The sequence below is a fragment of the Apiospora phragmitis genome, assembly GCF_038363925.1.
Source record: "Apiospora phragmitis strain CBS 135458 chromosome Unknown utg000008l:1.0-3514335.0:1.0-3519231.0, whole genome shotgun sequence".
Taxonomy (NCBI): Eukaryota; Fungi; Ascomycota; class Sordariomycetes; order Amphisphaeriales; family Apiosporaceae; genus Apiospora; species Apiospora phragmitis.
In genome coordinates, this window is record NW_027117407.1 from 439,729 (window position 1) to 463,876 (window position 24,148).

General features: G+C 50.4%; 11 protein-coding genes across 11 annotated transcripts; 5 read left to right on the forward strand and 6 right to left on the reverse strand.

Annotated features, from left to right (window-relative positions):
- Positions 1 to 487: 487 nt before the first annotated feature.
- On the forward strand, positions 488 to 1,457 carry PG994_008542 (uncharacterized protein; the record flags this gene model as incomplete). Its single annotated transcript, XM_066859951.1, has 2 exons — positions 488 to 844; positions 990 to 1,457. The coding sequence occupies 2 exons, from the start codon at positions 488 to 490 to the stop codon at positions 1,455 to 1,457; spliced, it is 825 nt and encodes a 274-aa protein (XP_066713540.1).
- Positions 1,458 to 3,329: 1,872 nt separating this feature from the next.
- PG994_008543 (uncharacterized protein) lies at positions 3,330 to 4,442 on the forward strand (the record flags this gene model as incomplete). Its single annotated transcript, XM_066859952.1, has 1 exon — positions 3,330 to 4,442. One exon carries the CDS (start codon positions 3,330 to 3,332, stop codon positions 4,440 to 4,442), a length of 1,113 nt encoding a protein of 370 aa, XP_066713541.1.
- Positions 4,443 to 4,922: 480 nt separating this feature from the next.
- On the reverse strand, positions 4,923 to 5,958 carry PG994_008544 (uncharacterized protein; the record flags this gene model as incomplete). Its single annotated transcript, XM_066859953.1, has 2 exons — positions 4,923 to 5,752; positions 5,925 to 5,958. 2 exons carry the CDS (start codon positions 5,956 to 5,958, stop codon positions 4,923 to 4,925), a joined length of 864 nt encoding a protein of 287 aa, XP_066713542.1.
- Positions 5,959 to 6,187: 229 nt separating this feature from the next.
- On the reverse strand, positions 6,188 to 7,029 carry PG994_008545 (uncharacterized protein; the record flags this gene model as incomplete). The annotated part of the gene is made up of 2 exons (XM_066859954.1): positions 6,188 to 6,573; positions 6,726 to 7,029. 2 exons carry the CDS (start codon positions 7,027 to 7,029, stop codon positions 6,188 to 6,190), a joined length of 690 nt encoding a protein of 229 aa, XP_066713543.1.
- Positions 7,030 to 7,798: 769 nt separating this feature from the next.
- Positions 7,799 to 9,175, forward strand: PG994_008546 (uncharacterized protein; the record flags this gene model as incomplete). Its single annotated transcript, XM_066859955.1, has 3 exons — positions 7,799 to 7,801; positions 8,250 to 8,708; positions 8,768 to 9,175. The coding sequence occupies 3 exons, from the start codon at positions 7,799 to 7,801 to the stop codon at positions 9,173 to 9,175; spliced, it is 870 nt and encodes a 289-aa protein (XP_066713544.1).
- A 1,197-nt stretch (positions 9,176 to 10,372) lies between these two features.
- On the reverse strand, positions 10,373 to 10,636 carry PG994_008547 (uncharacterized protein; the record flags this gene model as incomplete). Its single annotated transcript, XM_066859956.1, has 1 exon — positions 10,373 to 10,636. The coding sequence occupies one exon, from the start codon at positions 10,634 to 10,636 to the stop codon at positions 10,373 to 10,375; it is 264 nt and encodes an 87-aa protein (XP_066713545.1).
- A 1,457-nt stretch (positions 10,637 to 12,093) lies between these two features.
- On the reverse strand, positions 12,094 to 12,634 carry PG994_008548 (uncharacterized protein; the record flags this gene model as incomplete). Its single annotated transcript, XM_066859957.1, has 3 exons — positions 12,094 to 12,163; positions 12,216 to 12,383; positions 12,429 to 12,634. The coding sequence occupies 3 exons, from the start codon at positions 12,632 to 12,634 to the stop codon at positions 12,094 to 12,096; spliced, it is 444 nt and encodes a 147-aa protein (XP_066713546.1).
- A 95-nt stretch (positions 12,635 to 12,729) lies between these two features.
- PG994_008549 (uncharacterized protein) lies at positions 12,730 to 13,571 on the reverse strand (the record flags this gene model as incomplete). Its single annotated transcript, XM_066859958.1, has 2 exons — positions 12,730 to 12,969; positions 13,452 to 13,571. Coding segments are annotated over 2 exons (360 nt in total), but the record flags the coding sequence as incomplete, so codon positions are not given.
- Positions 13,572 to 13,890: 319 nt separating this feature from the next.
- Positions 13,891 to 15,750, forward strand: PG994_008550 (uncharacterized protein; the record flags this gene model as incomplete). The annotated part of the gene is made up of 4 exons (XM_066859959.1): positions 13,891 to 14,434; positions 14,489 to 14,975; positions 15,016 to 15,374; positions 15,434 to 15,750. 4 exons carry the CDS (start codon positions 13,891 to 13,893, stop codon positions 15,748 to 15,750), a joined length of 1,707 nt encoding a protein of 568 aa, XP_066713548.1.
- A 985-nt stretch (positions 15,751 to 16,735) lies between these two features.
- Positions 16,736 to 18,895, reverse strand: PG994_008551 (uncharacterized protein; the record flags this gene model as incomplete). The annotated part of the gene is made up of 5 exons (XM_066859960.1): positions 16,736 to 17,224; positions 17,294 to 17,510; positions 18,034 to 18,093; positions 18,390 to 18,592; positions 18,887 to 18,895. The coding sequence occupies 5 exons, from the start codon at positions 18,893 to 18,895 to the stop codon at positions 16,736 to 16,738; spliced, it is 978 nt and encodes a 325-aa protein (XP_066713549.1).
- A 912-nt stretch (positions 18,896 to 19,807) lies between these two features.
- PG994_008552 (uncharacterized protein) lies at positions 19,808 to 20,457 on the forward strand (the record flags this gene model as incomplete). Its single annotated transcript, XM_066859961.1, has 3 exons — positions 19,808 to 19,867; positions 19,937 to 20,035; positions 20,122 to 20,457. 3 exons carry the CDS (start codon positions 19,808 to 19,810, stop codon positions 20,455 to 20,457), a joined length of 495 nt encoding a protein of 164 aa, XP_066713550.1.
- Between the last annotated feature and the right edge of the window lie 3,691 nt (positions 20,458 to 24,148).

A 24,148-nucleotide genomic window follows, 5' to 3' on the forward strand; every position in this document is an offset into this window, starting at 1 on the left:
TAATCGAAAAAGCTTGAATATAACAGGGCCTGTAAAAAAAATCTTATATTCCATTGTTCCTGGTCCCTGTCAGTGTTTTCACCGTCCGCCATCCCCACCACAATGCCACAACCGACCGGCACCATGTCTGAGGCAGCTTCACACGAGAGCTGCAATCAGTGATCATGGAATTTTTGGACTAATTGCCTTTACTCTGGACAATCTCTTTATTCTGGTGCTGTGGCATTGCCTGGGAGTCATCAATTTAGCTTCTGGTGATATGTGGTTCAAACCCCAGCACTCTCATCCAAGGAAAGGCCAAGTATAATTGACACATAACCAAACTAATCGAGTGAACTAAAGTATTTTACTCCAGGAGAATAAATAGGTATCTCCGATTTCTTTCTTGGCTAATTATATATGTTGTGTCGTCTCGCCGTTCATTGCCGTCAGCAACCACTACTATACCATAACGAGAGACTCACACTTATATCAGTCAGTATCAGTCATGGCTTCAAATACCTCTTACGACGCAGAGATGCTCATCTCTCGCCTGGGACACATTCCCAATCCAATGGCAAAAGACAGGACACCCGCCACTGACGGTGTGTCACTCCAAGCCCGAAAAGAACCACTACGACCTCGGGACAAGTCGTCACTCGGCCGCCTCGATCGTCTCCCACCCGAGCTCACGTTCATGGTCATAAAACTGCTGGACCTGCAGTCCATCACCCGCCTCCAGCGGGTGTCCTACCAGGGCGACGCCTACGTGCATTCGTGTGTCGAATACCGCGATCTCTGCACGAACGTCCCCCGGGCCCTCGAGGCCTTCGGGCTGCTGAATGTTGGCCGCCCCCATCTTGTGGTGGATATATATAGCGTCTTGCGAACGGACGCGTGCGAGATCTGCGGGGGAGGGCGGCGCCTTTCTGTTCCTTCCCACGTGCCAGCGATGCTGCGCGGCCTGCTTGGCGTACTACCCGTCCCTGCGGTTGATGACACCGATTCAGGCGATACGATACTACGGTCTCTCCGAGGAGCAATGTCGGCAGCTCCCTGTTGTCCGCCTCGGGGGTCGCAAGCCTCGCATTACTATCGGTGGGACCGGGGGGCTCATGATGCACCCCAATAACCTAAAGGCCGTCAGCGCGAAGGCAGCTCGCGACCTCGCCATCGCCGTGCACGGCTCGGAAGAGGCGCTGGCCAAGGCTACGGAGAAGCCGTGGGTGGGAAGAGATCCCCCCGTCTGGTGGTACTGGCAGACGGCGCACCGCGTGCCACCACGCCAGGACTGGCTGGCACCGTCGCACCACCGGCGCGCCCTGCCCCGGCCGGCCGCCGGGTTCGACGCCCGCAAATACGCCAGCATGACGGCTGTTATTTTCCTACGCTCACCAAGTCCGGGAAGCTCGAAAGATGTCTGTGGTGCCGGGGCTGCGCGGATAACAAGATCAGGCTGGTCCGCAGATTCAGGATGATGCACTCCATCGACCAGACGACCATAGACACGATGCCACCCGAGTATCGTGATGGGAAGTACCACCCAACGAAAGTTCTGTTTGCTCTGGCAGACCGAGCTTGGTCGAGGGACACGTTCTTGGAACACGTTCAACATTGCACAGGCGCACAGCGGTTGATTGCACAAGACAAGAATGATATCAAGTCAGCAATTTAATGGATCGGAGAATATACTCAACCGGCTATTCCTTATGTCCACTGCAACCTAAGAAGCCCTGGGGAGCTTGAGTACAAGATATGGAAAGGAAGATCGTCCTGCCGACCAGAAGACACTACGAAAGGACTTGGAAATTCGAATCAGTACCATTTTGGATAATTATACAACGAGTTGTGCGATGAGCTGTTTGTTGAAAGGTGAATCGACGCGACTGGCGCGAAAATATCATCTGCTCCGAGTATTTTCGATAATGCGCCTCATTGCCCCAGCCTGCTCTTCAACGGCCGAAACACAACAGTCGAATCGGTATAGGACTTGCCGGGCTTGGAATATACATGAAGGCTTGATGAATGGGCTATTTAGAACATGGCCCGTTATTGGGTCTGCATATACAATCAAATAATTAAAATTTGCCAACAAACTGCCCGCAACGCCAGTATCGCACAGGAGAATAGGGGTAGCACGTCACGGCGATGGTATATTGCTGGACCACCACCTAGTCACAGTTGTTCTTGTTTCTCTCTATGCAGGCAATAAATCTAATCACTGACCATCTGCTGGTTCACATCACGGGGACGTGAGGTGTCCCCTAGTTTGTTTCAGCCGCAAACAGCGGAAGTCAGTTGCGATATGTCTTAAAAATCGCTTTCGACTCATGATAGGACACCTGTGTGTTTCCCCGGTTGATGTGGCTGCGTGAGGCTTGCATATGGCTGACTGACTTGGCGCTTTCCCATGAACGTAAGGTAAAGGTTTGCCGCAAAGAGTGAATCATGCATCGGACGTACTCCCCACGGCGTTCTTGGGCCAAAGGGAATGGACCAGGTCCCTGGGAAGGGCGGGGTGGTGTTCGGTTAAGACTCCGAATTGCAAAAAAGAAAGCAATTGGGTACTGGCTTTGTTCGCTCACGAGATACGCGAGTGCGGCTTCCCTGTAACGTGATGGACGGGTTACGTCAAACAGCTGTTGCTTATTCCTCGGGATAGGCTCCCATTGGCCAAAACGCTGTTGGCTAGTTGTTCCGAGTCAGCTGCTGAACATGCACGAAATCGAATAAGAGACCCTACATGTACCAAGACCGGAGATGGCGCCCACAAAGCTTGACTGGCAAAGCAATTTCAGTGACGCTATCGGGGCAGTTTGCGTGCAGTACTGCGCAGGAATGACATGGACGCGGTTAAAGAGTTGAGATTCGTCAGCCAGCACCGGGGATGCTTCTCCCTTGCAGGTTTGCTTGAGCATCTATGACCAACCAAACATGGGAAGATAGAGGAAACATCCAATGTCCTTCATTGAATGTTTTCCCTACCATTAGCTACGAAATACAAACCACGCATCGGAGTGTTCTCCATGGCCATCCAGCATTTCCAATGATTAATGTCCAAAAAAATGGGCAAAGCAGGAGTACGGATCAAGACGGTAACCCATTGAATACTTCCTGGTGGCTTCCCATTGAATACAACTTCGATCTGGGAAGGTGCGTCACATAATGTGCGTGTAGGCACCAAAACTGCCTAATCGGCCTCAAGTGTATTCCCTGTACCATGGCCGGTTTATAAAGTGGTTACATGGTCAGAGAAAATATCAAAAGCTTTTAATTTCTGATACAGAACAACCATTACGAACACCAAGAAGCATCGATTAAAACCAGCACTTACACTCGCTCATGTCATAATGGCCATCACTACCAACGTCACATCGCAGCGACAAGATGGACCTACTGAAGTCTGGCCCTCGAACCTCCTATCTCAAGACGGTTTCCAGGGAAGATTCGGCAAGGAAGGCACCAACACCAAACCCTCCCCCACGGCACCGCCTCTGAAAACCACGATTTGCGAAGACGGCCACCCCATGGTCGCACCGGGCGACATGTACCGCATGGACGAGCTCCACCCCGGCCGCCGCGAGCCCCAGTTCCCGGGCCTGCACAACCTGCACGACACCGTCATCACTCGCACCCGCGACCCCCCGCCCCTGCGCGACGTCCAGGCCGACCCCACCCAGCGACGGCGCGCCGCGCTCTGGGACCAGGTCTCCCAGGCCGTCCGTGCCGCGCTGCAGGAGATCCCCCACGGCGCCCACGTCGCCGTCGTCTCCAACAGCGGGCCCAAGGCCGGCACGCTGGCCGACCAGCTCGAGGAAGCCCCGCCGGGAGCCATGATCCCGGGCGCGACCGTCGGCCTGCTCTTCGTCGCCGAGTTCCGCGACGAGCGCGCGTCGGGCCTGCACCCGGACTGGCGCCAGATCGCCTGCCCCATCCGCGCCGCCGAGGGCCGCCTCCTGGCTGGGCTGCGCCTGCTGCCCGCCGTCGTCGCCGAGCGCCCGGACCTGACCTTCACGGTTACGAACCTGACGTACCCGACCATCATCAACAAGTACCGCGACATTGTGCATAACGCGTACAAGCAAGGGCTCCTCCAGCACGGCTCGGTGCTCAACTCGTGGAAGCCGACCAATCTCGGCTGCTTCTTCCACCCCGGCGGCCTCTGGTATGAAGAATACGACATCTTCAAGCGCAGCTTCGCCTGCGACGGCGACCTGTACGGCTGGGACGAGGCGGTGCTGTACACGCGAGACCCGGTTGCCGTGATCGCGCCTAGTGTGCCCCCGGCCGAGAAGCCGCGCCGCCGCTTCAACTACTGGTACGAGGGGACAGCGCTCCGGGACGTGCAGTGGCTGCAGCTCGATGACAAAGGTCGGCTCTGCGGCGAGCGAGTGCCGGTGACTAAGCGGGCGGATGTGGTTCGGTGGGATGAACATGGCATTCCGGGAGGGCCTCTGGACTGATCAATTCGCTTTGAGCCGTATCGTTGTTTCAGGGAGGATCGACAAGCAAGCGAATGTATTTATTTCTGCTATTAGCGAATGAGAGCGAAAGCCAAAGCGTTTTCTATTATTGCCTATGAATTTTGGGCCTACCAGTGTATACCTGCAGACACAGCTCAGCATGTAATGTTCGTAGAGAATGGATGTGACAACCTCATATAAGTTTAGCGTTGTTAATGACGTTGCTGGTGACATGGGAACTAACGCTATCACCAGCAGAGTTGGCCATGAATCCATCCACTATCATTCACTTTTACTTGGGAAAAACATATCGGTTTGGTCGTGGCACAGTTTGTAGCTTTGGCCAAGCTGTACACTGAATTTATCTGTGTGAAGGCCTCGAATGGTGTCCCGCAGGACAGGCAGTTTAGCGGTAAGGAAGGTATGTACTAAGTTTATTCCTCATTATTATGGCTAAACCAACCCGCTGTTTCGGAAATCTCACCAAAGACGTTTCAGCCTATCCGCCTTTCTCTTTTGCTTGGTCGGCTTGCTCTTCGAGAAGGGAAAAGTGAAGCGAAGAGACACTATCAGACAGACCAGGGGCGGCTGCAGGGGGTGCCGGCTCTGTTCTCGCTGTCGGCGGTGTGCCGGAGGCCCCGAACGTAACTGAACATGTTCTAGACGTCGAACTCGTCGATCCAGATTGTGGAGGGATTCATGAATACTGTCGGCCCCATCGGTTTCCTCGGCCCCTTCAGCACTCTCGGCCCCATGGGTATGGTCCTTTAAAGTACCTTCAAGAAGGCTGATGAACGTCTGCTCGTAGGAACAACCTTTGATAATGGGGCCCCACCCCAGTGCGTTGTTGATATCTATCCAGTTGCCATCATTGCCATTGTCTTTGAGTTTCTGCTCTGGGCTCCAGTATCTGAGTCGCTTGGCTTGCTCGAGCAACGTGCGAAACTGTTCCTTCTCGTGATCCCCCATTTCGGCCTCCTGGAGAAATTGTTCTGGTAGGGTGCCTCGTTTGACCCACCTGGTGCTCCCCGCCGCCTGACCTTGCCCTTCGGGCCTAAACTTCTTGAACAGCCCGCATCGCAGTCGACTATCGCCTCTTTCCACGGCTGGCACCCGGTATCTGTGTTCGTAAAGTAGCCGTACTGTGACGTGCGCAGTCAGCCCGATGGGTTGTGTCTTTTTGTCCTCTTCTTCTGCGACGTCCCCCTTCAGGAACCTCTCCCAGAGCGAGTCACGTTTACCGTCCCATAGGGTCAGGGATAGCCAATAAGGGACAGCATACCACCCTCTACGTGACTCGTTGACTCGACCTTGAGGTATAAATCATGGGTTAGCCTATCCGAAATCCTCCACAAATGATAATAGTTGTTAGGACCAGGAGGCAGGCTTGACTAACCGCTTGCAAAAGATTGGACATGGAGACCGGCTGATGGGCGCTTCCAAGACCACCAATTCCGTTCTAATTGAAGTGGCGTTACGTACTGAAAGGTGGTTGTCTCGTGGCTAAATGCAGCATTGCATCCACAGTCTTTGATCTGCCCCATCATCCAGAAGAACGATGCCGCCGACAGTGCAGGATCTGGGTTCCCTCCCCAATATCCGAATGGCACCCAGCAAAGATGCACTGTTTGATGTTGGTTTTGGATCCTCGATTTTGCTCGCCGTCCCACAGCATTGGCTTGAACTTCTTCCTCTTCTCGTGTAGGGATACGGCTAGGAAGGCGTTGTCCACGTTCTCGGGAACTTTATTCCCTACGAACGACAACGGATTCCCCCATAGTTCCCATGGCACTGACTGTGTCCCATTCGGCCAGGACCTTGATTCGAACGCCGCCTTCGATTTTCGTGAAGAAGCCAGTACTCAAAGCCTCCAGCGTGATCTGCAAACTTCTGTAGGATTCAGGCCATCGCTCTCTGAGCATCCCGCGAGCTGGTGTATATCCAGCATTTCTCTCCCACAGTCCGTACACCGTCTGCAGGAAGACCAACCCCTGCCGACGAAGCAAGCCTACGTCGTTGATGAACCGGGCCAAGCATCGGACGGTGAAGGCGCCTCTCGAAAATCCGGCGAGGACAATTTCATCGAGCTTGGACCTACCGTTGTAATTGTTGCAGATGAAGCAATAGGCGTCTAGGAGGTTCGCACTCAAGCCTGGTAATCGAGGTTTGTGAGTGCAGGCAAACGAGTTTAATAGCAATAAAGGAGTTCTCATGCTACAGGATCTGAGCAGACAGAAGAAAAAGGGGCAAAGAGCTTGAGAACAACGATAGATTGCTACTAACCCTTGCCGAAGGCCGCTGCGTATAAGCTGTCGGTACCTAATACAGACCGAGACCCCACGCCGCTCGAATAGTAAACGATCTGGCGGACATACCCGAACCGCTTACTCTCGTTTGCCGACAACGAGTGCTCGATCACATCACTTTTCTTCGGTATCATGTACGGGTCATCGCCGGTTCGGTGGACGGCCCGGGCCAGCTTGGCCACGTTGGTCAATGGGTCGACGGTACCGGAGGCGTTATTTCGGGTGCCGTCGCAGCAGATAAACAGGCGTTTTTTCTCGCAATCAACGCCTACACTGTGCATGAAGCTGCCTGCATCCTCGTACTTACCGTCTTCGGCATCAGATCCGTGAAATTGATGAGCGGTTTGAGCTTCTTCGCGTGTTCATGTAGCTCCCATTTGATCCGGACATGATTATCGTGCCGTGTCTCCTCCTGTGCGCGGCTGGAACTCATCGTGGATGACGACTTCGTTGTGAGTTTATATATTTGAGGGTAACTTGAACTTCGAGAATCCTTTTAGTTCTTTCGTTTTTGCTCGGTTGACATGATATTGAATGGAAGCTAAAAGTACGAAATGAACCAAAGATATTGGGGTTCGGCCTGAATAAACCAATTTCCATATAAGGTGGTGTCAGAAATCTGCTCTGAGTGAAGGGCCCGATACAAGCCAATTCGACTTTGAATACTATGATGACTGCCGAATGGGAGGGCAATAATTAATCACGGACGCCACGGAGCCTTTCCAAGCCTGACCAGGACTCACGAATGGCGCCTGTCATGCAAATTTATGCAGCCGGAGCTGCGACCGCTGGTGATGTGGGAATACCTGATTGGCCACCCACGCCATCATCCCGTCGCCGCATGCATTGATTTTTTCAGCTGGACAAACATAGTCTGCTAAATTTCCGCGGGAGGGGGGTGGGTTGCGGGGGGGGGTTGGGGTTGGGGTTGGGGTTGAATCTAGTCGTCGGCAAGAAAGGGCATTTGCGCGTCCCGTGTTCTTGGCGACGAGATAGCTGTCAGACGCTGATGATCAGGTAAGGTGATGAATTGTGTGTGTTCTGTCCTCTATGGTACGTCGGGCCAGGTCGGGGAAGTTTAGGTACAAATTTGCACCTGTGGAGCCACTTCGCTCCATCATCGGTAGAACCGACCCGTGCCGATACTTTCATGTAATCCCCCTCTGACAAAAGAAACGTGGCCCGAAAGCGGAGTATTCCGGGTTCCACTTGCGATATGCCCAATACTCGGCCTCCGCGTGAAAGAGATAAACAGATCCGTGAGGAGATCAGGATTCGATGCCGATGACTCCAACTAATAGCTCTTTCGCTACGCACCTGTAGCGATTTGCCTCTCTTACCTGTCAATCCTGTTTCTGTTACCAGTGCTTGTCATATTGCAATCCAAGTGTAAACTAATTCGCGCCATCACCGAAGCTCTGTCCAACCCCCACCCCCCAACCCCAACCCCGCCTCCGACTAGGACCATGCCCTCCTCACCCACCATCCCCCCCTCCCCCAGCCCGGCATCTGGGTCCCCGCCGTGACGCTGTTCGACCCGGACACCGACGAGCTGCTGCCCGCGGACCAGTCCCGCTACTACAAATACCTCGCCTCGACGGGCCTGACCGGCCTCGTCGTCCTCGGCACCAACGCCGAGACCTTCCTGCTGACGCGCGAGGAGCGCCAGCAGCTCGTGCGCCTGGCCCGCGAAGCAGTGGGGCCCGACTTCCCGCTGCTGGTCGGCATCTCGGGCCACAGCACGCGCCAGGTGCTCGAGTTCGCCGACGACGCGGCTGCAGCGGGCGCCGACTACGGCCTGCTGCTGCCGCCGGCCTACTTCGGCAAGGCCACGACCCCTCAGGTGATCGAGGGCTTCTTCGACGAGGTCGCGGCAAGATCCCCCTTGCCAATCGTCATTTACAACTTCCCGGGCGTCTGCAACGGCATCGACCTGGACTCGGACACCATCGCGCGCCTGGCGCTGCGGCACCCCGGGAAATCGTCGGCGTCAAGCTGACGTGCGGCTCCGTCGCCAAGGTGACGCGGCTCGCGGCCGTGCTGCCGACCGAAAAATTCGCGACGTTCGGCGGGCAGAGCGATTTCCTCTTGGGCGGGCTCGCGGTCGGCAGCGCCGGCTGCATCTGCGCGTTCGGCAACGTGTTCCCGAGGGTCGTGGTGGAGATCTACCGGCTGTGGAAGCAAGGCAAGACGCAGGAGGCGCTCGCGCTGCAGCAGAAGCAGAGCCTCGCGGAGCAGCCGTGCAAGGGCGGGATCGCGAGCGTGAAATACGCGGCCGCGATCTACACGGCGCCGAAGGCGGGGATCGAGGACGGTGAGAGGAAGATGCGGCCGCGGCGGCCCTATGTCGAGGCGGGGGCGGCGGCGAAGGAGGCGTGTCGGTCGGGCATGGCGCAAGTGGCGGGGATCGAGGAGAGTCTGGCTTAGGTGGCCATGAGGCTCCTCGCCAGGAAAAACCCTGTAAATGATATAAAGTGAGATAGCTATGAAGAAAGGAGCAAGTCAGATGTCCAAACCTAAGGAAATCGTCTCCGCGTGTCCAAAGGGAACAACGGTTGTGTCTGCAGATGGGAGCAATCTAAACATATGGCCGGCTGTTGGGCAGCTCGGTGGTAGCGCATGGGGGATAATTCGTGGACAGGGGCAATGTACCACGTCCACCCGAGATACAGGGGCGTATTAAGGTCACACCACACCACCACCACCAGCAAGTATGCAAGTTAGGGAAGGTAGGGAGAATAACACACTAGATAGGCTAAATGTGAAAAGGAATAAAACAATATGTTGGAAAGTACATGCAGCAACAGCCTGGCCCCAATTTGTTACCTCCCCGGCCAATTCACTAGGTCTACCCTCTCACAACGGAACATAAAAGAAAGAGTCATGTCGGTCGTCAAGTATCCTTGAATCACTCCCATCCATCCCATAGCCACGGTTTCACTTCCCACAGATGGCTTTGTCAACATGCCTTTTCAGGTGATCCTTCCTGGAAAAGCCCCTCTTACAGACCCTGCATTTGTGCTTGCTTTCCACCCCCTTCTTGATGGTGTGGTGGTTATCAATGTGACGGTCCATGTCGCGTGGCCAGGCCTTCTGCACATTGCATGGTGCCCGCTTGTTGTTTCGCCAGGGGCAAAGAACCGGCTTCAAGTGGTCTCGCAGATGTTTCCTTCATTACTAGCTTTAGCCCGGAGGGATCTGCAGTGGTGTGAGAAGTGGTACTTGTGCTGTCGCTTACCTCATGTCTCGTGGAATGTCCATTTGTCTTAAACATGGCTCCCCTTCTTCATTAAGCAAAGGACACTGAAGCTTCCCAGAAGGCAGTCGTAGCGAAACGTCCACGAGTGGGATGTCGAGTTCTTCGTACTTCCTGTCTGTTTTGCTGCGGTACATCCCAGAAGCTGTAGACTGCTCGCTGGACGAGGACGGAGAGGATACTTGGTCCGATGACATGGCAATTGGAGAGTCCGGTGAAAGAAACGATTGAGGCGAAGGAATGTCGAATGAAAAATTGGCGAGTTCGTCAGAAGATATCGAAATGTCAGAGCTGACCGAAGTGGTGGCATTGAATGGCAAATCTGGCGAGAAACGCAGATCTGATATATCGGCCACGTCAGATCCTCTCTACAAAGAAGAGTCTGTCTCGGAGTAGTTCTGAGCAGTTTCGAAATCGACATCTGCATATCCAGCGGAGATGCTGTCTCCGGGGTTGTCGAGCATGGTTGGGTCAATGTACATGTTCGAGTCAACACTGAGTGCTTCGTTGGAAATCCAATGACCACCAGCCCCGATGTCCTGGACAATGCCATGGGTTCCACCGTATTCGTCCTCGGAATCAGTGAATGGCTCAGGGCTCTCCCACCCATGGCTCCTCTTGGTGCTGTACATGGCGGGGCCGAGGCAGCGGTGGCACGGAAGATGTGTGGTGTCGCGATTCGTGATGCGGTGCTGTCTGTTCCTTGCGGGCGGGCTTGTTTAGCGGAGCAATCGCCTGGGCAGGGAGGGCTAAGCACAAGGGGCAACGTGGAGTCGAGATGGAGCAGAACCTTGCATCAGGAGAGATGCCAGATTCGTCCAAGACAGGGAGGCTTTAGCGAACTGTCACCGAGTTAGGGTGAAGCGCCGTGTGTCCGGTATGACTGCAGGAGGTGGGAACTTGAGCTTTGCAGGAGGGAGGTCAGCTGGGCCGGCTACTAGGGAGGAAAGAAGAAAATACGAAGCGTGCTGGTGGAGGGCCTCCTTAAAATACAAGTACTCGAGTACAATGGTACTTCCTGGAAACAACAAGTCCTGCAGCACACCATCAGGCCGCCAGTGCGCGCACACCTCGAGGGAAGGCTTGGATGGGGCGGTGGGCCTCCCGCCTTCAAGCCGGTGGGGACCCTCCGTTTGGAGAGTGCAGATCAGCATGGTGAACTGCTGCCGAGTCGAGGATCATAGAATGCAAGAGAACGAATCCAGATGGAATCCAAACGAAGATATTCCCGTAGCCGCGAACCAATTCTGGGCTGTGTAAAAGGGGCCTACCACTAACTGCGACCACGAGGCCTGTGATTGGCCGCCAAGAGCGGCGTTGGGGATGCGTTGCAGGCAGCTTGGCTGACAGGTCGGCCCAGAGCAACGCAAAATTTGGCTGGGTCGCGGCCATACATAGGTAATCTGCATGTTTGCAGCTGCCTCGAACCTCGACCTATTGATACCCCTAATTCACCCGAATCGTGTTTGAAGCCCTCATTGGTGTTACACCCAGCTGTCACGTGATCTTTTAGCCGTCAAGCTTGACTCTACCCCTGAATCAAACAGCATCGCGATTTTAGAATAGCCGCAGATGCTAAGATTGCAAACATATTGAGAGCACTTTATGACTTCATATCAGTGGTATAATTTGCAAGTGCAATGATTGATATTATATCACCCCGACAGCGACGAGCGTACACTCCCCAAGTGTAAAGCCGTGAACCGATGGTGGTATCTCGGTCATTGCGATGGCAGATTGCTACGGCCTCAACCACCTACACGCAGTTTACAGAGGGGGTGAATGCGCATATGTCAAAAGAGTGGCTGGTGGCTGTTTGCTTATTATCAGACACGCGGGCTTAAGTTGTGTCACTGGGATGTACTCTCGAGTCACAAATGTAGTATAAATGTTACTCAATTCATGAGGTCTACTTGATTAAAGATGAAATAACGCTAGGAAACAATGAAAAAACAAGTACTGAGAAATGTGAAAAGGGGTGTGAACGTAACGCTCCGCATCGCAAAATCCTCGAAGTACAAGCAAACGAGTGACACCAAAGAAAAGGACTGGCAATCTCCCAATCATAAAAGTACCCTTGTGTTTTCTCTCAGACCAAGTCGAAATCTAATCCCGAAACAGTAGCAACCGGCTCATCCATTTCGACCTGGGCAGATCTTCTGGTGTTTCTTGTAGTTGTCTCCCCTGGTGAATGTCCCTCTACAAACGCACTGCACTTCCTCTGCCACAAACCCGTGTAGTCTAGCCCAGTCCGGATGGTGGGCTACCACATGGCGTGCCATGTCCTTCTGCTCTGCTGCCCGCCCCTTCGGACAGGGAAGGTTGGGGTCGCCGTAGTAAGGGCAGTAGACAGGCTTCTCATGCGTCCTGAGATGTTTCCTGCCGATGGTTAGCGACATAAGTCTGGTGGCGGTGAAAACTTACTGAAGTTCTGTCTTCCGTTTGAATGGCTTCTCGCACCCTTTCTTCTTGTGCGAACGGTTGCAGCGAAATAATTCGTCGCGGTCTGGCGGGTAGTTGTCCAGAGATGGCATAGGCGTTTCGTCGAAATGATGACGCCCTGCGTCGCCGGGGCTTTCATCGGGGGGTTGCTCGTAAGAAGCCATTGCTTGAGGAGCAAGGGCAGGCATCGCAGAATATGAGGTTGATGCTGATGAATCGTAGGCTGGCGCCCCCAATATATGTGCCCCAGGGGGGGCCCAACCTTGTGCATTTGGCGTACTCTATGGAGCGGCCACACCATTCTGTTCTCCGTAGTAGTTGCTGGCAGGTGGGTACACATAGCCCGAATCAGGCAACATGGTGTCGGCGGGATTGATGCCAACGTCCCCATACGATGGGTTAGGTTCAAGATCGGAGACGATCCCATACCCTCCATATCCCTCGTCATCCACTCCATCGTCAGTTGCCCCATAGCCACCGTGGTAGGCCATGTCATTGAGAGTACCCAAGAATCTATGTTGTCCTGCTAGCTGTAGAGTTTGGAATGAGAGATAATAGTGCTGCTGTCGAGAACGCTGCTAGCTAGAGAAATAGAGGTCAAATCCTGGCCTATTTGAACTCCCCCATGTAGCCCACCAGACATGACAGAACATTTACTTCTACGCGACAACAGACATAAATTTCGAAGAGTTTCCATTGTTCTTACCCGTTCCGTCATTCTCAAAATCACAATTTGCTATCTTACATCGATAGCATCCGTGAAGCCACATGCCGGACGCAAAGTAGCATCTACATAGCCGGCGACGCAGGAGTCCCACTACGCACGGGACTGGCCAGGTTTTTTATCTTGCAAACTGCGAGTCAATTTGGGCTGCTACGTCTCAAGATGCATGGGCGGTGCCGCATCGGAGTGTTTGCCCGCCCGAAATCCCCAGTCATGCTAGTCACGCCGGAGGCCGGCGAGTTTCTTGGCATCGGCTCATTCGTCGGGGTCTCCACACACACACACGGCATTGCGGAAGCAGGCTGACTGCGCCGATGGCGATGGAACTTCGAAGAATTCTGACCATGTTTTTCCACTTTCGATAAGACCACTGAACAGGCCAATACTGACCGGGTTTGACATGGTTAGGCTGACCGTTGGGCTGGTCGTTGGGCCGCGGGTCGTTGCCTCGGGTCGCGGGCTGTGCCGACTCCAACTCGTAAGACAACCTACAAACTTGATTGGCGTTCAAAATGGCGAGAGTAACATGAGAAGAAATTGACTGAAAAGGTTCGCCATTATCAATTGACCATATAAGAGATATCGACGAGTCCTACATTTCGTCAAAAGGTCCCACGAACATTTCTATCGTCTTTATTCGTAGTTCGGCATAGCTTTAGCAGCCTGCCAACACAATCATTTGGTTCTGTCGATTCCTGCTCCAGGTGTGTCAACTACGGCATGGCTTCCTTCAATTACGCCTCCAAGACAGCGGTTGATCGGCGACCCCCACCTAATAAGCCCGCCAAGAAAAAGGGCCCCCCCAGGCTGGATCCGTACCAGCGGCTGATCAACAGATTCTATGAGCCACTCCGATTACTTCATGTGCTAGGCCAGACAAGGGGAAAACACACTGCTGTACCCATGTCAGCAGACCTCGCAGAGAAGTCTCGCCGCTGGCTCCTGGAAGGTCTGGCCTATCTCCTTGACTATGGAAAAGGAGGTTCAACAACCGCCGCATTGGGACTAGAAGGTTTGGATACCGGCTACACCTTCTGGATTGCATCCAATGGCGTACCTAAACCCGACAAGACGGTTCTTTTCCTTCAGTCTACTATCAGCAACCTACGAAGACTCAACGACACGGCGTCAAACTTCACCGAAGCACAATTCATTGAGAACTGTGTTGAATTTGCCACACCTAGGATCAAGAAAGAGCAGGGACTTCTCGAGAGGTTCATTGCTGAAATCATCAAGAGCTTTCCTCAGCCGAAGTCAAGCTCTGGTTAGTTACCAACTTAGGTCAAGCATATTCTACTCTCACTGACCGATGCAGTAGATCAAGCCCTTAACCAATGGCTACAGAGGTTTCTTGCTAAAAGCCCAATCGACCTCTGCTATCTTGCCTATGACCAGAGAAAGTCGGCGAGTATGAAACTCATAGCCCACAGGAGTCGCCCCGCCGAGGACGAGTCACATCAGAGCACACTCATAAAACCATATATCGGATTGAGACACCTTCTCGGACGTGTTGCGAACCATGTGCGAGCACCCAAAGTAGTGGCCGCTAATGCTACGAGACACCAAAACTTCTTTGACGAAGGAGTATCTACCGTCAAGAGGGTCAGGCCCATGGACAGCGTTCCACGTCCAGAGGCCGACGGCCTCACCACACCATTCAGCATACTGAAACGGATGGTCCATGACGACAACCCCAAGTGGAGAGACTACCGGGAGGCCATCGAAATCATGGATCAGAAACTGGAGATCGGCAAGCACATTGTCGAGAGCTATGAGAAAGAGGATTTCCGCCCCTTGCGTCCACTGTGAGGTCCAGGTACTTGAGCACTTCTACGAAACCAACAGACAGTTTGCCTTCAACGACCGCTTCATCGCTTGCAGCAAGCCGGCCTGTTACTGTTGCTCTCTCTACTTCAAAGCCCACCCCTCCGATCCCGAGGAGCCTCGCTCACACCAGAAGATCTGGCCGAGCTGGGGCCCCCCACTGGTCCCGAACGGCCCTGACGGTCACCGTGATGGGGTAAAATACAAGCACCAGCTGCACATACTCAACAAAATGATCGAGTCGATCCGGAAGGAGGCCTTGAACCAGATCGAGAAAAGGGTGACATACATGGGCCATCACCCAGATTCGACAACTGGCATTACGCCTTCGATTCTCTCAGACAGGCCACTCGAGGATCGAATGGGGAGTCTCAATATTGGTAAGCGTGTCCATATGGTATAATTCTACTCGAGCGACCCGTGGCTTACGTTAGTTTAGGTTCTCCACGCACTGACGACGAAGGCGACGACTCGGACTCTTCTGACTCCATCCAAAGCATCAGTAGCGGCAGTGCGCGTTCGCCACACCTGACAGTTGCCACGGACCTGACCCCAAAAGGAGACAATGAGCATCGGTCATGGGAATCTTGTGCCAACAGTGATCCAGTGGCCAAAGGTGATGATGCCGTCGGTCCTGCCCTTACTGACGCCGCTGACGGCACCACTGATGACATCGCTACTGTCCATGTTGATACCACTGTTGAGTCGGACGATGAAGATGACGATCCCGAGGCAGACGGTGGAGCGGCACTGTAACACTTTTGAAGGATTTCAGGAGCAATCATATCATAGCCTCAACAAAAGTCAGCAGGAAACCATCAATTAGCCCGATGGGTATGGACGAAGGGGGATACATAAAGGTATATGGGGTCAAGATAATACTCTGTCGCATTGGTGACTTGCGCATTGATGGAGTTTCACTTTTTGCGCGCGAAAAGCTCTTTTGTTATTTGACGATGGAATTTGAAGAGGGCGGCAAATTCCGTTTCAATGCAACCTTTGCTCCCTAGCGTTCGAGTGCTTCAATTGCCGGCTATGCTATGCTATCCCACCGGCACACGACTCGTGTGGGACTTCGCTCAATCCACTTTTGCAGACTGATTTCTAATGCCGGTGCCGACTGTTCTGCTGTTATCCGGTATCCCTTTCCATCGGAATCCCTAATTCCATGGCGGCTGCAAGGCTCATAGAAAATTGATATAAGATTGCCTCTCCTTCGCCGATTCAGAAAAATATGCATTCCAACCTTCAACCATCCCAGACTACTCTGTGTCATAGTATAGCAGCTTCTTGTTCATCCGTTGCATTCAGCCCACCATGAAGTCCTCCGTACTAGGATCGAGCGTTTTGGCACTGGCCGCGACGGCATGCCCAACCCCCAAGAACACGACAACCACGGCGTGCCCTGCTGTGTCCGGCAACATCACCATTTCATCGTACCAGCTGTACCCCGAGAATGCCGACTTCGACAAGAAGCAATGCCTGGCCTACTTTAGGTGCGTTGACAACCAGCCATTGGAAAAGGCCCCCCGTATAGAACGGGCAGTTTACTAACATCTCACCGTGCAGCGTTCTCTACAACTCGACCGTCGCCGCCTGGGACCCCCAGACCAACGCCGTAGAGAAGACCCTGACCTTCCCGGGCCTGTCCGGCGACTCGTCCCTGCACCTCAGCGGCGTCAAGCTGGACCCGCTGGGCCGCCTCTCCGTGACCATCGACGCCGGCGCCGCCTTCGACACGTCAGGCGCCGACATCAGCGGCGACAACTGGCTCGTCAAGTACGACCTGGCCGCCGACCAGGTCCTCTGGAAGGCCAACCTGACGGCCCTCACCGACGGCGCCTACGGCGGCTTCCAGGACGTCGCCCACGACGCCCAGGGCACCAGCTTTGTGGTCGGCACCTTCCCCAGCTCGCTGATGCGCGTCTCCGCCGACGGCAGCCGGGCCAGCGCCTGGTACCTCGAGACGCCCGCGGACCACACCGTCAAGGGCTTCAGCGGCCTCGTGCCCTCGCCCGACGGCAAGTCCCTGCTGGTGTCCGACAGCTCCGATGGCGGGCTCTACCGCTTCGACATGACCGCCGAGCAGGGTGTCCCCGTGGCCGTTCCCATCACGGACGCCACTGGCGCCGCCACCCACATGACCACGTCGCTCGACGGCGTCTCGATCCCGGCGCGCTTCGGCGGCAAGGTGATCCTCGTGACGGACAACGCCGCGGGCACCCACGTGCTGTACTCAGCCGACGGCGCGTGGACCACGGCCGAGCTCCGCGGCACTATCCCCAACAGCCAGACTGACGCCGGCGGCTATGCCACCGCGACCGTCCAGATCGGCGGCAGCGTTTATGCCAGCACGGAGTGGTTTACCGACGCCAAGGTGGCCGGTACGCTGGCCGGCGATCGCTCGCAGTGGCCGCTGGCTGATATCACGGCCTATATCGAGGCGTTGCTGCCATGGGCTGGTGTGGTGAATGGGAGCACTTAGGCATGCTTCTGTGGCAAAGTGCACCTTCGCTCTGGATGCTCATAATAATGTATGACTCCTTTAAGTTCCTTCTTTAAATTAGTCCAAATTCCAGCTAGACTTCATATATAATACTTTGAATGCCCTTGTGGCAGCTAAACCAACTTAAACCATCTACGGCCTCACTTGTTTCCATTGCCACATCCTCGGTAGAATCGTAATGAGTATTTCCCTTTACATTTGCTCCTCCACGGAAGTGTAGAGCTACAACAAGGTGGCATACTAAAGTCGACTCTAACTCTTATATAGTCTCAGGGGTAGCTACTATAAGTGGTATTATTATGCCCTTGGTACCCAATGCTATATGTGCACCCTATTAATGGCATGACATGTTGCTTTTGCGACTTGACGGCGGCTTGTGGCTTTTTGGGTGCATCATTCTGCAAAGTTTCGCTGCAGACCCAAATGAGGTACGTTGCTACCCACAATTGCTATTATTTCATTAGTCTTGGATTTCAAGGGCGTTCCAAGCACCTCAAGAAAGGGACACTTCTTGAGCGCGACCCCCCACACACCTTGCCCGGAGCTGCCCTACAATGGCCTTTTGAGATCGACTTGAGTCACCTTCAGCGCAGCTATGCCATGTATATCATTTCAATTAACGTCCACTCCAGCAGTAAGGAGCATAAGAATCACGTTGAGGTGGCCCCTTCTAGCAGGCTCTCAAACAGCGGCTCTGTCCCTTGGCCTATTAATATCAACCCCAGCTGCTAGCAACGTTTTGACAGCTTCCGCGTTCCAGCTTCCAGCAGTTGCCTCGAACAAAGTCTTCTCTAAGGACCTCCCATGGCATACATTGGCAGAAACTAAGACCTTTAACACCTCTGAGTGCCCATGTTCAGCAGCTGCGCGAAGCGGCGTTTGCTAGTACCTCCCTTTCACGTTGACATCGGCTCCAGCAGAAAGCAAAGTGTTCAGCACTTCCAGGTGGCCCGCTCTAGCAGCTGCATGGACTGGGCCTCCGTCGAAGGACCCTGTTGCGTCCACGTCGGCTGCAGCAGAAAGCAAAGCTTTCACCACCTCTAAGCGCCCATGATAAGCGGCTGCCGGAAAGTGGCGTTTGCCCGGACCTCCCTTTTCGCGTTAACATCGGCTCCGGCAGTAAGCAGTGCATTCACTACTTCCAGGTAACCCATACCAACAGCAGCCTGGAGCGCATCTTCCCCATCAATAACGAATATATTTCATGCAAGTCGACTTCGCCACTAAGTATGGTTTTCACATCCTTTAGGTGCCCCTTCCCTAGCAGGGCGAGCTGTGGGACGATGATGGGTGGCACGTCTACGTGGGGGATGCGAACTGTTGAGGAGGGTAGGAGGAGGGGCTGCTACTTGAAGAAAAGCAGAGCTATGCAAAAATACAGCATACTGGGACCATGGTGTGGGGCGCAATTAGAAGCGATGCGATTTATTATTGCAAAAGCCATGTGGTTGATAGTAAATAAAACCACTATACACTGTCTACATCTCCCCTCTCTCGCTTACCAAGATGTGCACACCCCATGCATGTATTCTTTTACTCCCTTTAATTGCAGGCCTTGATGACAGAATGAATGATCCAATGGCAAGATCAGCGTCATGTTGATTGTTTGAAGATTGAGATGTAGTTATCTTGTGGTAGTTAATACCAGTTAAATTAAACGGTGAATGTGTTTGCGAGTTTGTGTATGTGTGTTAACCTGTCTGTGTGAAAATTGCTTTGTACCAACGCAGTTGCTTCACCATTTTTTCATGGCTTCGAAGATGTGTATGGTTTCCTCAAACGCGGTATAAGCTTGACCAGTGATAGTTGGGGATTGATGCACACTCATTGTAGGTCCAGAATGGAGCCGCACCGATATCAAGACCTATGTGTTGAGTAGGCGGTTGGTAAAGGAGAACATACCTTTTGCTTGCAATTCATAAATAAGGATCAAAGCACGTGTCACAATCTTTGGTGGATTTAGGATTGTTGTTGTATTGATTAACGTGGGGGAGCCGCCGCGAGGCAACGACTCCTTGCCTCCCAGGGATTTAGGATTGGGTACAATGGGGGGACAAAAGATCATTGAGGTAGAAGGCTAAGTGACGATGCAGTCAATTGTTTGTTACTTACAATAATGCCCATGCATTCAATGTTAATGTTGTAGCTAGCATTCACTGCCCTACTTGTGGTAATAAATACATCCATTTTCCTCGGTTTTCTTCTTGCACAACCCTGGAACCTACAGCAGTTCCCTCCCATCTTGAAAACTCACTCCACTACATCACCAATTGGTAACCCTTGCTGTCATCTACCATTTTATTCACGATGAAGCTGTTTACCGTCGTCGTGATTGGCCTGTCCACCCTTGTGGCTGCCCGGTCCATTGTGAGCATCCCTCTACTGAACACCAGTGAAAAAAAGACTGGCTTCTCACTAATAATGCCTCTTATGTAGGTCTTCCAGCCCGAGATCACCGGTGTCCCTACCATCAACGGTCACAAAATCATCTCCAACAGCTCCCTGCCGGACGGCATAGCTATTCATGATCACGGTGTAGGTGCAGACATTTTCGTGTTCTGACCCTGCTTCCACTCTCCCCTAATGTTGACTAACATTACTTGCCCCCTGGCGAAATACAGAGTGCCATCTGCCCCGAAGAGTACGACTCCCCCGCCCTCCCGCAGTACATCCGAGATGGCATCGACTACCTGCACCGCAAGAGCGACTGCACGGCCGGCGTCCGGCCCGGTCTCATCTTCTGCCAGCGCGTGAGCTGCTCCTACAACTCGGGCATCTACGTCTGCAACGAGGGCGACCAGTTTCCCGTCTCGCCCCCCTGCGGCATCGTGGCCGACTACGCGCAGCTCATCAAGGACCGCTGCGACAAGACGACCATGGGCCAGCACATCACGCAGGGGCAGGTCTTTGACACTTACGGCGGCTATTACGTCTCTGTGGGATATGGGGACTGTTGAGAGAGGGGGAGGATAGTCACCATTATTTCTGGTTGATAAGATAAGCTTGCTCGAGCAAGGAGATCTGGTGATGCGCGAGCTTATCGATAAATAGATTAGATAGACAGGAAGTGGACCACTAGGCTGATGCAGCTGATGCAGCACTAGCTCATATTAGGCTGGATTTCCTTCACACCGGGGGCCTTTTCTCCTTTTATTCATCATCCTATTCCACCACACTTTACCGTATAACGATGTGTACTATTTAAATTCTTTAGTCCTTAATAAAGAAATAAGCATTTTTTTTATATTTTATTATAAACTTAATAGTTTAGTTTAAATATTAATATTACTTAAAATAAATGATTAAATATAATTTAAAAAAAACTATTAAGTGAGATTTATAAAAATTTATTAAATAAGCTTTAAATTTTTAAATTAATAAATTATATAATTAATAGCTTTTTAATATTTATTTATTATTTCTTTTAATAATATTTAATGTTTTATAATAAACGTTATTTAAGTTTTAAAGAAACTTAGTAAAACGTATTAAAGTTTATATTAATAATACGAGAGAGTATTTAAACGTGTAATAAAAGTCCGCTTTCACCGATATAATATATAATAGCCGTAGGAATAAAGGTGACTAAAGTGCATTAATTTTAAAGATATTTATAATAAAGTTATTAAAGCTATTTATTTTATTAATAAATTAAGATTAATATTTAAATTAATTATTAAAATAAAGAATATTTATATAAAATATATAAAGAGCGTCCGTTATTATATATTTAATCTCTTTTTTATTAATTCTAGTTAAATCGTAGATTATATATTTTTATTTTCGCGATTCTTAATTCGTTAGCTCGTAGGATCGTGACTTCTTACTCCTCGATTTAACGATTTATTATATAACCTATTTTAATTATCTTATTTTATTTATTTATTATATTTTATATATTTTTATTTATTTACTCTTATTTACTTTAAGCTAGTGTTAATATATTATTATAGTGTTAATTATCGTAGCTCGATAGCTATATAAGTAAGGCTTATTATCGTAGTAGGGTTTATTATTATAAGTGGGTCGTAAGCGCTAGCTCTACGAGGTATTATATTTTCGTGCCGAGAGTAAATGCTGGCCGTATAGTTAAGTCGGGTCGTAATATTATCCCCTCTCTCTTAATCGTTATAAGTACCTAAGGTTCGTCGTTTCTTATTAGTTTTATAAATGTCCTTTTTTTTATTTTTTTTATAATATATATTTATTATATTTACTCGCATTAAAAAGTTTTTTAAGTCGTTTTTTTATAATAAGAAAACTTTTTAACGCTTTATTTTTACTTAACATATCTTATAAGCGAATGTCTTATATAAGCGAATGTTTTATTATTTTTCCCTTTTTTTTAATAAAATATAAATTAATTTTACTATAACGTATTTAATATATTAAAATTAATCGGAATCTTTATTTTTAAATACTTTTGTATTATTTTAATAAGTACGCGTATTATACTCGAGCTCTCCGTAGATTTTATAGCGTTATAAGCGTGTCTTAAACGTTTTTATACGACTACTCTTTTAACGCGATTCGTTTTATAACTATTTATTAATGTTTTTTTAAAATTATAAGTTTTTTTTAGCTTATATATAAAGTGATCCTTTATCTTATAACCGTTTTTTTTCGTACGGCGGCGCCGGCTAAGTATTTTATTCGCCTCTCGTAATACGGTTATTTTACTTTTTAATAGAGCAAGCCGGTATATAACTTACGTTATACTTTTCGTAATTTAATTAAGCTTAATTAAAATTAATATCGGAAAGCTATTTTAATATCGCGCGATTCGATTTTTAACGTACTTAGTTTAAGATTAAGCTTTAATTAAATTATTTAAAGTCTTTAATTCCTAAGGTATAAGTAGGCCGGAAGAGGTCGCCGAAAGCGTCAACGTACGTAGCTTTATATTCAACTATAAAATAACATATTCCGGATTGTACGGTATAAATCCTGCCCCTCGGAAACCTCCCTAAATATTTAAAACGGTAAAAATAGCTTGAAACGCTTCTAAGAACGCTGGTAAAAAAATCCTCCTTTAAAATATAAATAATATACGCCAGTATAAAACGCTCGATTTCTTTCTCGTACAACCTTTTTAACGTATAAAAACAGCCGATATTAAAAAGTTAAAGCTTATATAATAAATAAAAAGGTATATAAAGTATAATAATCGAGTTCTTTTTATAATAAAACTCGAAGGTTAGTAAGTAATAGCTCTTATAGCCGTTAAAAATTAATAAGCGGTAAAAACTTTTTATATAAAACTTCGTATATTTATTAAAGTATCGAATTTAATCTTCGCCTCTTTTATTCGTAGTTTAGCTATTTTTAATAACTACGATTACTTAATCTTTTAATAATAGGCTGTTTTTAAGCTAAGGCACCCCTCCACGGACCGTCCCTTCACGGACCACCGCGTTTTGCCCCACAAACGCGGTTTTCCAACATAGACCCTGGACATGAAAATATTAATTTCTAGTACAACTCTTAGTTATTCGTACTATATAATATACTCCTTTTGCTCGCTATTTATTAATCATTTCAACATAGCCTCATTCGAGGCTCAAAAGCGCGCCCACGCTACGATACATAACGTGAAGCTCGGGCTGGGCGTTCGAGAGGCCGTTCGGAAATGGGATGCCACCCGATCGTACGTCAACCGGCGCCTAGCCGGTGTGCCGACAAGACAAGAGCTGAATAAGGACCGGCAGGCATTGTCACCTCTCCTAGAGGCTCAATTAGCCCATTAAGCCATTGGCCAAGCCAGGCTGGGCTTCGCACCGGCGCTGGTCAAGTTCAGATCCATGGCTCAGCGCATGTTGAATGCTTCCGGCACCTCTTACCAGCTAGGGCAGCGATGGCATGCGCGGTTTTTGGCTAGAAACGGGGACGTTAAGGTAACTAGGTTCAGAATTATTAATTATAACAGAGTTAACGGCGCCACGGTCGCGAATATTAACGTATTTTTCGATAGACTCGATGCGCCCGAATTAGCTAATATCCCTCTTGAGCGCTTCTATAACACGGACGAAATAGGTATCGGCTAAGGCGTTAGGGGCGACTATTAAGTGATTTCCGAAGCTATAAGCTATATAGCCCTTAAGAAAGATGTCGAGAAGGGCGAATGGATCACTGCTTTAGAGTGTGTAAGCTGCGATAGGGTAGCCCTTCCGCTACTGGTTATTTTTAAAGGGGTCGACGTCTAAAGCTAGTAGTTTCCGGACTAGAACCGGTATCTCTGGGACGACTAGCGATTTAAAGTATTAGTTAAAGGGTGGACTAGTAATACCACGGCTTTGAATTAGATCGAAGACATCTTTATTCCTTATATACGGTCTCGCTACGGTAATAAATAGGTCGTCCTGGTTTGTGATGGCTATGAATCGCATACGAACGATGACTTTCTATAGCTTTGTCTTTTAAATAAGATATGGTTAGTCTTTTACGAGCCATATTGTAGTTATGTAGTCCAGGTTTTAGATGTAAGAGTTTTTGGGTTATTAAAAAGAAGGCTAAAGAGGCTTTTAAGGGACTATCTGAATACGATCTTTAAGTTAAAGCCTATTAAGATAGATATATTAAAGGTATACCGCTAGGCTAGGATTGACGTATTAACTCCCTCTATAATTAGAAACGCCTAGAGAACGGCTA